General features: G+C 47.8%; 1 protein-coding gene across 4 annotated transcripts in view; it reads right to left on the bottom strand.

Moving 5' to 3' along the window:
* Positions 1-235: 235 nt before the first annotated feature.
* Positions 236-12,264, bottom strand: part of INSR (insulin receptor) — a 155,990-nt gene continuing 143,961 nt past the window's right edge. For all 4 annotated transcript variants that reach the window (XM_064381999.1, XM_064382000.1, XM_064382001.1 and 1 more), the window contains 6 exons: positions 11,612-11,856; positions 9,941-10,051; positions 9,673-9,832; positions 7,186-7,315; positions 5,689-5,823; positions 236-5,394 (listed from right to left, as the gene is read on the bottom strand). In XM_064381999.1, coding sequence (XP_064238069.1) covers positions 5,040-5,394; positions 5,689-5,823; positions 7,186-7,315; positions 9,673-9,832; positions 9,941-10,051; positions 11,612-11,856 — 1,136 coding nt within the window. In that variant the 3' untranslated portion in view covers positions 236-5,039. The remainder of the gene's footprint in view (positions 5,395-5,688; positions 5,824-7,185; positions 7,316-9,672; positions 9,833-9,940; positions 10,052-11,611; positions 11,857-12,264) is intronic.

Below are 12,264 nucleotides of genomic sequence, written 5' to 3'. Positions count from 1 at the left end.
CCCAGCTACCCGGGAGGCTGAAGCAGGAGAATTGCTTGAACCTGGGAGGCAGAGGTTGCAGTGAGCCGAGATCACACCATTGCACTCCAGCCTGGGCAACAAGAGTGAAACTCCATCTCAAAAAAAAAATGGTACCCACAAATTCCAAGAGGTTTTCCTTAACACAGCCCAACCCACAGCCACATCCCCCCACCACACAACAGGTCTTTACCAGGACACCACACAAAAACGAGTGTATTCTCAGATCATTTAATCAGAATTTTAATATAAACAGGTCATTATCCCATATTTTACATGCAAAACGATTTCAATATTCCAAAAGAAAAAAAAGGCATCTTCTATACATGGTGCTACTTGGCTCTTGTAGGAAAACATTGAAAAAATAATAATTGAGCTGTTGGTGGGTTTTGTGTTTCTGAGTTGTTTTCTACAAAAGCTGCGGCACATTTGACCCTTTGTTGCCAAAACGCAGGGCCGAGGCCACCCAGGCACACCAAGGGATGAGGAGCAGCAACTTTGAGGCAAAGTGTAAAGACTGAACAAGCCGTTCCTGAATATGTGCACAGATGCACACTCATTTTGAGGCTCTTCCTTCCTTCTCAAATGGGACCAAGAGCCCCAGAGTTATGATGTTTTTTAACAAGGATTTTCAATGGCCCACACCCACCCAGATAGAAATATGGCTGGTGTCTGGTTCTGGACCTTGACTGTTATCAGAAGGTAATGGTAAGCTCAAAAAGTCATTGTGTCCCCTTCTCCCACCCGTTTCTTGGGGACCCCTAAGGAACTCTTCACCTTCTGTTGTAGCCCCTGAAAGTCCACTATGTTCTTTTTTATGTTCTAGGGGGAAAAAAAATTCTGACCTGTTCTTTTCATTCCCAATCTCACCTCTCATATACATGAATATTCTGAAGAACATGCTGGAAGATTTTCAAAGTGACACCACGCTACACGTACCATGTATATAAAATTGGCATTCCCTGTTTCCCATCCCCAACAAAACCATTGTTTCTGAAGAGCCTAAGGTGTCGAGGACTCATCAGGTGGCATCCAAAGGACATTTAATCCTAAACTTCCACTCATGTGAAGTAGAAAAGTGATCATCACTGGGATTATAGCATGTCCATTTACCAGGATGGCCAGCACAAGTCAAAACCTGATGATGTTTCTGCTCTTTCACAAGTGTTACAGCGGAATACAAATAAACACTTCCTAACCCAATAAGCACATTTCTTGGTGGACTATCTGCCACAGGATACAGTGAAAGATCTGTCCATCAGTTGGCAACATAGTCCCCAGGGTCACAGGATTACCTGTGCAGACCCCTTGTGTCAGTTCCCACAGTTTATCTCAACTGTCCTCAGCCTACATCCAGACAAGCCACAGTGCTTCTCCTTCTCACCACTTCCAATGACAGAATAGCACCTAGGACAGCTCCCAGAATCCGAACATTTTCGGACGAGTATTTAACATCGCTGATGCAGAGAGAAAGTGACGTGCTTAGTATTCTCCTCCTGGAAGAAGAAACGACTGTGTGGATTTTACTACATTAATGAAAAGGGCTTTAATCATAGTGAGACATCTTTAAAAACAAGCAACAAAAAGTATTACCCTAAGCTGGTTTTGTTGCTTTTTTTTTTTTTTTTAACTTAACACTACAAACTCCCAGGACAACCATGTCTTTCTAGGACCAAAGTTCTATTGTTACAAAGTCAACATTTCCTAAAGTCAAAGGAGGCTTTCTTGCAACCCAACAGCTGCTTGCCCTGTTCACTGCAGCAGTGGAGTCAAATAAATGAGATTGGTGCACCTCATTTGCAAGGGGCAGGCCCAGCACCGTACCTTTCTCCAGGGCAGGTGGAGAAAGATGAATCTGCAAGGGCAGCGCCTAAAAGTACAAGAGCAGCAAGGTTTGGGCCCCACTGGCCCTGCCTGGCCCTGCCTAGACTCTCACATGTGTTATCAAAGCTGCACAGTGTCCAACAATATCAGCTTGAGGTCAATCAAACCCCAACACAGAGGTCTAAGGTGTTGCAAAACAAAAACAAAAACAAAACAAAGTGAAAAAAAAAAGCATTCAGCCCATTAATGGATTTTGGATTAGAATTTCCTCCACATACTCCCATCCCACTTGGAGAATTAAAAAAGACACTGCAATAAGTGTTTGTGTGTCAGGTGCAGCAGCAGACTGAAAGAAGCAGGAACAAGACATCAGAGAGTCCAGGGCACCTTCGAGCTCACTTCAGGGGGATTCCATGAACAGGTGGGAATGCTCGTTCTGAATCAAAGCCTGTCTTTGCCCCAGCAGCCATCTCAAAGGAAGGTACAGCATGCTGGGGCACCCCATATATCAGATACATCATGACATCCTGGAACTTAGTTTATGTTTGGGGAACTTAGTGACAATAGATGGATTTTTTTTAAAGGAAGATTTAATTCAGAGAAGAATATTACCAGCCAGAAAGAAAAGGATCTATGCTCAGATGAAGGCCACACCTTCTCCATCCCAACTCCCTCCCTCAAAATTCTTAATGGTCCCTGGCATTCGAATCAGCTAATAGACACTTTCCCTGGTTCAGGCTGGTTCCAGGTAGAATTTTGAAATCGCAAAGATGTCCATTATTGAATCACATCTTAACAATACACTGAGGTAGACTGTGCTGAAAAAAAAATTATTATCCCCCATTCACCTGTTTATTTTTCTTTGATAAAAATTGACATGCGCTCCATTTTTTACGAGAGTGATTTTCAGAGTGATTTTATATATTAAAATAAATACGTTTTCCCCTAGTATAAGAAAAACCTTTCTGAATTAGAAAAATGTGAAAATTGCAGCTAGTGTAGTTACAACCACTACAAATTTACAAGAGAACAAAATACCTAGATCTACGTGTGTGGTTTTTTTTTTTTTTTTAAATTTACGTACAGACCCTCACATTTGCAAAATAAATTTGGCAAAAATAATTTCTGTGCTGTTGCTTCTTGTACCCAATCACTGAGGCTCCTTGGCAATATTTTTACATGCTGTAATTTCCCGAATCATATAAATAAGATAGCAATAGGCCATTGGGATTTGTGTCTACCGGTGTTCTTAATCAAGAATTGAGAGGGCTTGGCGTTTGCCATTATGACTCTATCCCATTCTTAAGCCCATAACTCTTAAGAGAAGAAGAAAAGGAAGCAGTCAAAAGCTTGTAAGAAAATGCACTCAGGAATAACGCATGGGTGATGAGTTTTTTGATGAACCAAAGTGATGAGTTCACTGTGTTCTTTGAGCAGCTGTGGTGGTTCTTTTCGCAAAGAGAAGAAACGGTGGATTGACGCCCCGTCGGAAGTTCTTGGTGGTGTGAAGGTCTTTTTTCACGGTTTCTCCTCCAGACTCTACTGTCTTAGGGATTGCAACATCGTAAGCGCCTGAGCATTGTGCTCAGGCACTACACTTGGCCCAGATGAGGTCACCGGGCTCAGAGCAGCTTCCGGGAGTTCAGTACAGAGGACCGCCAGGTGCCCTCAGGCTGGAGGGGACCAAGACGTAGTCTCAGTGCACCTCTCTCTTATATTGCTTAGATGTTCCCAAAGTCCATCTGGGTTGCTGGCTCTTTGGGATCTGATATTCTTGCATTTGCACAATAATGGTAGGATGTGCACACCCAGGAGAGGAAACGCCACACGAGGTACACACAGAGAACCAGAGGATGAACCAGAGGAAGGCAGGCTCAGAGCTAGGCAGCTACCAGCTTTATCTGAACAGCTTGGTACCTGAACCAGACCATCCACATCTCCTGCACACTCCACGTGGCCTCACAACGTCCAAAAGTGTTAGCAGCGAACGTGGCTTCATTCCCAGAAATGGATGCCTTTAAGACCAAACAAAGAGGCCACTCGTGCCTCACTCCCTCCCCCTCCCGGCCCCACAACAGGCAAAGCTACTCACGTCCCCACTCCCCACCAACCCCGGGGAAGAGTCAATAACTTATGAGGCTAATTCTGGAGACTTCTTAAAAATTAAATATGCTACAAATATATTCTCAAACCTCTATGTCATCTCAGTTCTCTTTTTTTTTCCTTTTTCCATTTTTGTTTTTTTTTTCTTTCTTTCTTTTTTTTTTTTTTTTTTAATGTCCTAGCTTGGTTTGGTCTTGAAAAGCTTCAGAATCACTCCAAATGAAATATTCCTCCCTTGGCTCCCCAAAAGCATTTTTTTTCACCAACGTGAAGGGAGGGTAGGAACCTGAGGCTAACCTTCTGACATGAGAAGTGTCTGTCGAGAGCACAGTCTCCCAGTCAGTAAGAAGGAAGGAGTGGGGGACATGAGCTGGCACACTTGAGAAAAGCCTTCATGAGCCGATCCCCAAAGCATCAACTCCGCGTGGGTATGCTGCATACGCATCAGCCGTGTCTGACGGACACACACACGCGCATACAGACGTGAGCGCACGCCGGGACCACAGACCCTTATCCAAAGGATGAAAACAGCAGCTATTGGTCAATTTGAGGAACTGATTTTGTAAAGAAAACAAACAAAAAAATCCTTCAGCCTGGATGAGGAAAACAAAAACCTTCTTCTTGAAGCTCAACCTGTAAAGCTTGAAATTCTCCTGGAACAGGGCTGGGTATTTTTTGTTGTTGTTTTTTGTCTTTTGAGTTTTTGTTCCACAAACAAGAAGTTTCATCTTTTATACTGCAGCTCAGACACCAGCAAAAAACAAAAACAAAAAGAATCTGTAAAAACAAGTGCTTTCTTTCCATCTACTAGGCGAAAACAAAAAACACAAAATCCTGCTTTGAAATCGTGGTTGCCCCAAAGAGGCGGCAGCCGTGGAAACGCCCCGCCCCGGGTTCACAGTTAAATCCCCTGCAGGACTCGTCAAACTGGCAACCAAACGATTCTATCTTAAGCTGAACAGAAATGTACAGGAACGATCTCTGAGCTCCACTGGACACTGTAGAGTTGTGTGAATCCTGAGTTTTCCAGAGGTTTCAAAACGGAGGAAAGTGAAGATGGGAGCCCCTGCCCGCCCCCGCCGCGGTAGGCACCGTTAGGAAGGATTGGACCGAGGCAAGGCCAGAATCCGCCCGTTCTTCTTGCCTCCGTTCATGTGGGTGTAGGGGATGTGTTCTTCGTAGCTCCGCTTGAGACCCAGCGAGGACCCTCCATCCCGGCCCCCGGCCTCCTCCCTCTGACAGTGGGAGGAACGATCCAGGGGCACGTTCTCCATATCCTCAAACTCCACCTCCAGCTCCTCACTCTCGGGAGCCTTGTTCTCCTCACTGTGAAAGAAGGACACCTCCGGAAAGCTAGGGTGCAAGTCATCCTTGAGCAAGCTGACAATCTCCAGGAAGGTTGGCCTCATCTTGGGGTTGAATTGCCAGCACATACGCATGAGATCGGTCCTGCGGAGCAGAAGGAAACGTCCTGGGTGAGTCTGGGGGCCCAGCGAAGCATCCTCCCAACCCCCCCACCCACATGTAGCACATATGGAAACTCAAGTGTGAGTACCACAATGCAATATGCAACCGCAAGCACGCATGTAAAGACAAGCTCTGCAAACACAAACACGCCTGTAACACGTAGCCTGCAAATGCAGTGCACATGTAGACATATGAAAGGCAAAGCCAAGCACACGTGTAAGGGGCAATACCCTTTTAATGAACACCTCACACACCTCAACCCCTTTCTACACTTACACTCTCTCTGGACAGTTGTCAGGTTGATCCAGATACCCTCCTTCCATGACGAATTTCAACACTTGTTCATTAGACAGGCCTTGGTAAGGCTGTTCGGCCAAGCTGGTGATTTCCCAAAGGACCACGCCAAAGGACCTGCGGTGACAGTTGAGGGTAGAAACAAAGCCATTCACACACACACGACACACACAGACACGTACATAGACACACACACACATACAGGGACAGACACACACACACACAGACACATACATAGACACACATACAGGGACAGACACACACACACCACACACACAGACACGTACATAGACACACACACACATATAGGGACAGACACACACACAGACACGCACAAATACGCAGACACACAAAAACAGTACGCACACACCGACACAAATACACACAGACATGCAAACACACACAAACACACACACATGCAAACACAGTACACATACACACAAAAACAGACAAACACCACAGACACACAAACACATAGACACACACACCAACACACAAATGCACACACACATGCAAACACAAATACAGTACACACACAAACACACACAGGCACAGACACACACAAACACACAGAGACACACAAACCCACAAACACAAACCCACACAGACACACAAACACAAACACACAAGCACACACAAAGACACATACAAACACACACAACACATGCATGCAAACACACACAAACACACGAACACACATGCGAACACACATGCAAACACACACAAACACACGAACACACATGCAAACACACATGCAAACACACACAAACACATACACACATACACGCACGCAAACACATCTCTTGGTTTGCTTGAACATGATTGGCCAGCTAACGAAACAATTCATCTGCAGTTCATAAATGCTGTGAAATAAAATAAATCTCGGGGCCCCCAAATCACTAAACTCAATGAAAAAGTCAAGCTGGGAACTGCTTAGGGCCAACCTGCCTTCATTCTATTCAAAGTCCTCCCCTCTGCTCACTGAGATAATGCATATCTGATTGCCTCCTTTGGAGAGGCTCCTCAGAAACTCAAAAGAATTCAGCCACTTGTCTCTTATCTGTCTATGACCCACAAGTCCCTTCCCGCTTCGAGTTGTCCTGTCTTTCGAGACAGAACCAATGTTCATCTTACATAAGTTGTTGGATGCCTCATGTTCCCCTGAAATGTATAAAACCAAGCTGTGCTCTGGTCACCGTGGACACGTGTCGTCACCTTGGGCAAACGTCCTCAACCTTGGCAAAATAAACTTCCTAAATTAACTGAGACCTGTCTCAGATTTTCGGGTTCACAATGCCCACAGGATTGGTCAGGACATAACAGTAGCCGTGGGAAGGCCCTCAGACAGGAGGTTGACTTTTTTTCCTTGATGGGGAGCCCACGAGGAAGGCAGGCTACCTTCTCCTGCTCTTGGCGGTCACTGGCAGGGCACCTGGAATTCAAGCCCAGTGACCGCCCACCCATCCACGCACAACTCACCACATGTCGGAAGAAGTGGTAAAGATCCCGTCCTTCAGGGACTCTGGCGCCATCCACCGCACAGGGAGCAGACCCTTGCCCCCTTTCCGGTAGTAATCCGTTTCATAGATGTCTCTGGTCATTCCAAAGTCTGACAACACAAACGGTTCACACACTCTTAAGCTGCAGCCTTGGTCCTAGCACCTGCCATCTTGACTGTCCCACCTCTCACAGAGCCCTAAGAGGGGTTCACCTGGCTCAGGTGTGTGCCTGAGTGGGTGGTGGCCAAATCCGGTAAGAATGGATTCTGAGGGTATGCATGGGGAAGTGAAGGGGAAGGATGGGCCACTATTTAAAGCCTGGGGAAAGAAGGTACCAAGTGATAAAGAAGCTACATTTTTCTTTCTTTTTTTTTTTTTTTGAGAGAGAGTCTTGCTCCGTAGCCCAGGCTGGAGTGCAGTGGTGTGATCTCAGCTCACTGCAACCTCCACCTCCTGGGTCCAAGCGATTCTCCTGCCTTAGCCTCCCGAGTAGCTGGGATTACAGGTGTCCACCACCATGCCCAGCTAATGTTTTGTATTTTGAGTAGAGACAGGGTTTCACCATGTTGGCCAGGCTGGTCTTGAACTTTGGACCTCAGTTGATTTGCCTGCTTCGGCCTCCCAAAGTGCTGGGATTACAGGTGTGAGCCACCGCACCCGGCCAAAGAAGCTACATTTTGGCCAACAGCTTGGGAATCCCAGTCTTGACAAGGCTTCCTTCCCACGATTACCACTACAGGCATCCCAAACTGAACATCTGCCTTTCTCCAGCAAACCTACAGTTGCCCATTGGATATGCCATGCCATCACCCAGCTGCCCCCCAGAAACCCAGAGGTGGCCCCTCCTTTGACCACCCCCCTTTCCTCTCAGCCTAAATCTCATTCAACCCATTCTCTCTCCACGTGTCTCTGCTATCCAATCCATCTACTACTCTGGTTTCAAACAGACCCACACCCCCCATCTCTTTCCTGGAAGACCCTCCTTTCACCTTGACCCTCACAACCCATTGCCCCATGTCACTTCCTGCTTCCCATTGCTAATGTAGGAGATGTGTTTTTTTTTTCTTTTTTTTTTTTTGAGACGGAGTTTCACTCTTGTTACCCAGGCTGGAGTGCAATGGCGCGATCTCGGCTCACCGCGACCTCTGCCTCCTGGGTTCAGGCAATTCTCCTGCCTCAGCCTCCTGAGTAGCTGGGATTACAGGCACGCGCCACCATGCCCAGCTAATTTTTTGTATTTTTAGTAGAGACGGGGTTTCACCATGTTGACCAGGATGGTCTCGATCTCTTGACCTCGTGATCCACCTGCCTCGGCCTCCCAAAGTGCTGGGATTATAGGCTTGAGCCACCGGGCCCGGTCAGGAGATGTGTTTTTGTTTGTTTGTTTTGAGATGGAGTCTCGCTCTGTTGCCAGGCTGGAGTACAATGGCACGATCTTGGCAGAAACTTCTGCCTCCCAGGTTGAAGTGATTCTCCTGCCTCAGCCTCCCAAGTAGCTGGAACTATGGGTGCCCGCCACCACACCTGGCTAATTTTTGTATTTTTAGTAGAGACAGAGTTTCACCATGTTGGCCAGGATGATCTTGAACTCCTGGCCTCAGGTGATCCTCCCGCTTCGGCTTTCCAAAGTGCTGGGATTACAGGTGTGAGCCACTAAGCCTCGCCAAGAGATGTCTTTTTGAGTCATATATAGAATCATATCACTTCCTGCTGCCTCTTGCGAATGTGAGATAATGTCAAGATGACTTGCCCGGACATGCAAGGTGCTTCTGGGTCTGGTTTCTGTCTCTCTCCTCAACCTCACATCTCATGCTGCCCTGGTCCCCTCTGTATTCCTTTTTTGTTTGTCTTTTGAAACAGCATCTCACTGTTGCCCAGACTGGAGTGCAGTGATGCAATCATAGCTCACTGTGGCCTCCACCTCCTGGGCTCAAGCAATCCTCCCATCCCAGCCTCCTGAGTAGCTGGGACCACAGGTATGCATCACTACATCCCACTAATTTTTAAATTTTTTCATAGAGATGGAGTCTCACTATGTTGCCCAGGCTCGTCTCAAACTCCCGGACTCAAGAATCCTTTTACCTTGGCCTTTCAAAGCACTGGGATTACAGGTGGGAGCCCTGGGCCTAGAAACATCTTTTGAATGATACAAGAGTCTAGAAAGTGGTGGAAGATTCCAGAAAATGATGGAAGATTCCAGAAAGTGATGGAAGAGTCTGGAAAGCAAAGCAAGATTCCAGAAAGTGAATGGGTAAGTTTATCAACACATGCAATTAAATGACAGCTGGGGGGTGGTCCACTCCAGCCTGGGCGACAGAAAAGCAAACAAACAAAAAAACAGACAAAAAAGAAATAACTTGCCCCTTTATACTATCAGGAAGATCTAGCGGCTCAAGATAGACAGCTTCCTTCTGGAATCAAACCTGGCCTGAGTCGTTATGTTTTCAAAGTGGAAAGCTGCACCAACCTCCAATTTTGACAGTGAAATCATGAGCGACCATGCAGTTTCTGGCTGCCAGGTCCCGATGCACAAACTTCTTGGCGTTCAGGTAAGCCATCCCGTCAGCAATCTCTGCTGCCATCTGAATCATCTCTTGCAGGGTGGGGGGAGGGCGGCCGGGATTGTTCTAAAACGGAAACATGGGGTTGGTGTTTCAGCAGCACTGGTATCCAAGGATACCAGTGGGAGCCAGTGCCCCATTGAGCACCCTGCTGGGTCCCCCGAGGCAGCTCACCTCAGCTTCTGGCCGCAGAGAACGGAGGTAGCTCTTCAGGTCCCCGTGAGCCATCAGCTCCATCACCACCAGCGTGGGCTGGCCCTTGGACACCACTCCCAGGAGGCGCACCTGCAGATCAAGCAACCAGGGCTCTTGGAGAAGGGTCCATGATTCCACTCCCCAAGGTTCTCCCTGCCTGGTGTCCATGTCACACACAGCACCCTGTGACCTGGATGCAGGGAGCTGAGCCCTGGTCTAGGGGAGCAGATGGGCCTGCCCAGACAGCAGACAGGCCTTTGTATTTTAACTGTTCCCCGCCGCCTGGCTCTCTGTTCCGTGCCACATCCACAGGACCCAGCCCCTCATGTCCTTTAAGTCTTTGCTCAAAGACACCCCTGCCCAGCCCTGCTTTCCTCCCTTTCTCCATGTTTCCATAGATTTCCTCCTAACGCATAAAGGGTTTGGAGTAGGCTGGGGGCGGTGGCTTATGCCTATCATCCCAGCACTTTGGGAGGCTGAGGCAGGTGGATCACCTGAAGTCAGGAGTTTGCGACCAGCCTGGTCAACATAGCGAAACCCCATCTCTACTGAAAATACAAAAATCACCCGGGTGTGGTGGTGGGCGCTGGTCATCCTGGCTACTCAGGAGGCTAAGACAGGAAAATTGCTTGAACCTGGGAGGTAGAGGTTGAAGTGAGCTGAGATTGCCCCACTGCACTCCAGCCTGGGTGACAGAGTGAGACTCTGTCTTAAAAAATATATAAAAATAGACCGGGCGTGCTGGCTCATGCCTGTAATCCGAGCACTTTGGGAGGCCTTTGCAGGCAGATCACAAGGTCAAGAGATCAAGACCATCCTGGTCAACATGGTGAAACCCCGACTGCACTAAAAATACAAAAATTAGCCAGATGTGGTGGTGGGTGCCTGTAATCCCAGCTACTCAGGAGATTGAGGCAGGAAAATCTCTTGAACTCGGGAGGCAGAGGTTGCAGTGAGACAAGATTGCTCCACTGCACTCCACCCTGGGTGACAGAGAGGGAGACACTGCCTTAAAAATATATAAAAATAAAAATAAAGGTTTTGGAGTCTGTCTCCATGTGTTGTTTTGGAAGCTCTACAGGGGCAGAAATCCACTGTATCACAGGGACAAGAGCAGAGCTTTAAATGCCACATAAATATGTGTGGCAAGGATGAAAGCACATGGGACCCAAAGAAAAACAAAGGGGTTATTGGAGCCGAAAGGCAGGAAGAGTTTGTGCTGCCTTCAGTGGAGGGTAGGAATGAGGGCAGGTGATATGGGGTGGACCTCTGTGTGGTCCATGATTACAAAGGAGCCAGGAAAAGGCAAGAAATGGAGGATTCTAAAAAGCAATGGAAGATTCTGGAAAATAATGGAAGATTCCAGAAAGTGGTGGAAGATTTCAGAAAATGATGGAAGATTCCAGAAAGCAATGAAGGATTCCAGAAAGTGATGGGACAGTGATAGAGTCTGGTTCCAGGCGAAGTGGGAGAGGATGGGATTTGAGAAGGGAAAGATCCCTCCCCACACAGTTAGGATGGGAAGCTTAGTGCAGTAAGGGTTGGGCAGAGGGTTACATTCAGTGTCCTCTGTTGCTCTGTGCAGGAGGAAGAGGCAGAGAGAGGGAAGGGCAGGAAGGCAAGCCTGTGTCCCATCCCTGCTGGACTCACCACATGATGGCAGGTGAAGCCCTTCATGACCGAGGCCTCATTGAGGAACTCAATCCGCTCTCGGAGGCTGGCTGACTCGTTGACCGTCTTCACCGCCACGCGGGTCTCTGCCTCACCCTTGATGACGTCCTTGGCGTTGCCCTCATACACCATGCCGAAGGAGCCCTGCCCCAGCTCACGAAGGAGGGTGATCTTCTCTCGAGGCACCTCCCACTCGTCCGGCACGTACACAGAGCATGGAAACACTACTTCTCACTTATCTACACAGCATCCTTGGTGGATCCCTTGGGGGTCTGCAGCCACCTTCCGCCCAAGCCCTCACCCAAATCCCCTCAAAAACACTCATGAAGTGAGTTCTGTGATCCAGGGCTCATGCCAGGCAGTAGGTATATGGCTGAGAACAGGATGGGCGTCTGCACCCATGGAGGGCATGGCAGAGACTCAGGAAGGAGCCATAACAGGTCCAAGATCCTGCCCAATATGTCCAGAGGCAAGCCTGCATCCCCCTTCTTGTCTGATTTCAGACCCTTGCTACAGAGTGATGCTACTTCCCACCTGAGACTACTGTTTCTGCAAAGTGCCAAGAGGATGGAAGACAGGTTATAACAAGTGAGAAAAAATTAAAAAGCCAGGATGCTTGGCAGCTCTTCACA

The sequence above is a fragment of the Aotus nancymaae genome, unplaced genomic scaffold (genome assembly GCF_030222135.1).
Source record: "Aotus nancymaae isolate 86718 unplaced genomic scaffold, 86718_ANA_hifiasm-v0.15.2.pri h1tg000028l, whole genome shotgun sequence".
NCBI lineage: Eukaryota > Metazoa > Chordata > Mammalia > Primates > Aotidae > Aotus > Aotus nancymaae.
The sequence above is the reverse complement of the archived record's forward strand: the minus strand, read 5'-3'. Positions and strand labels throughout refer to the sequence as shown.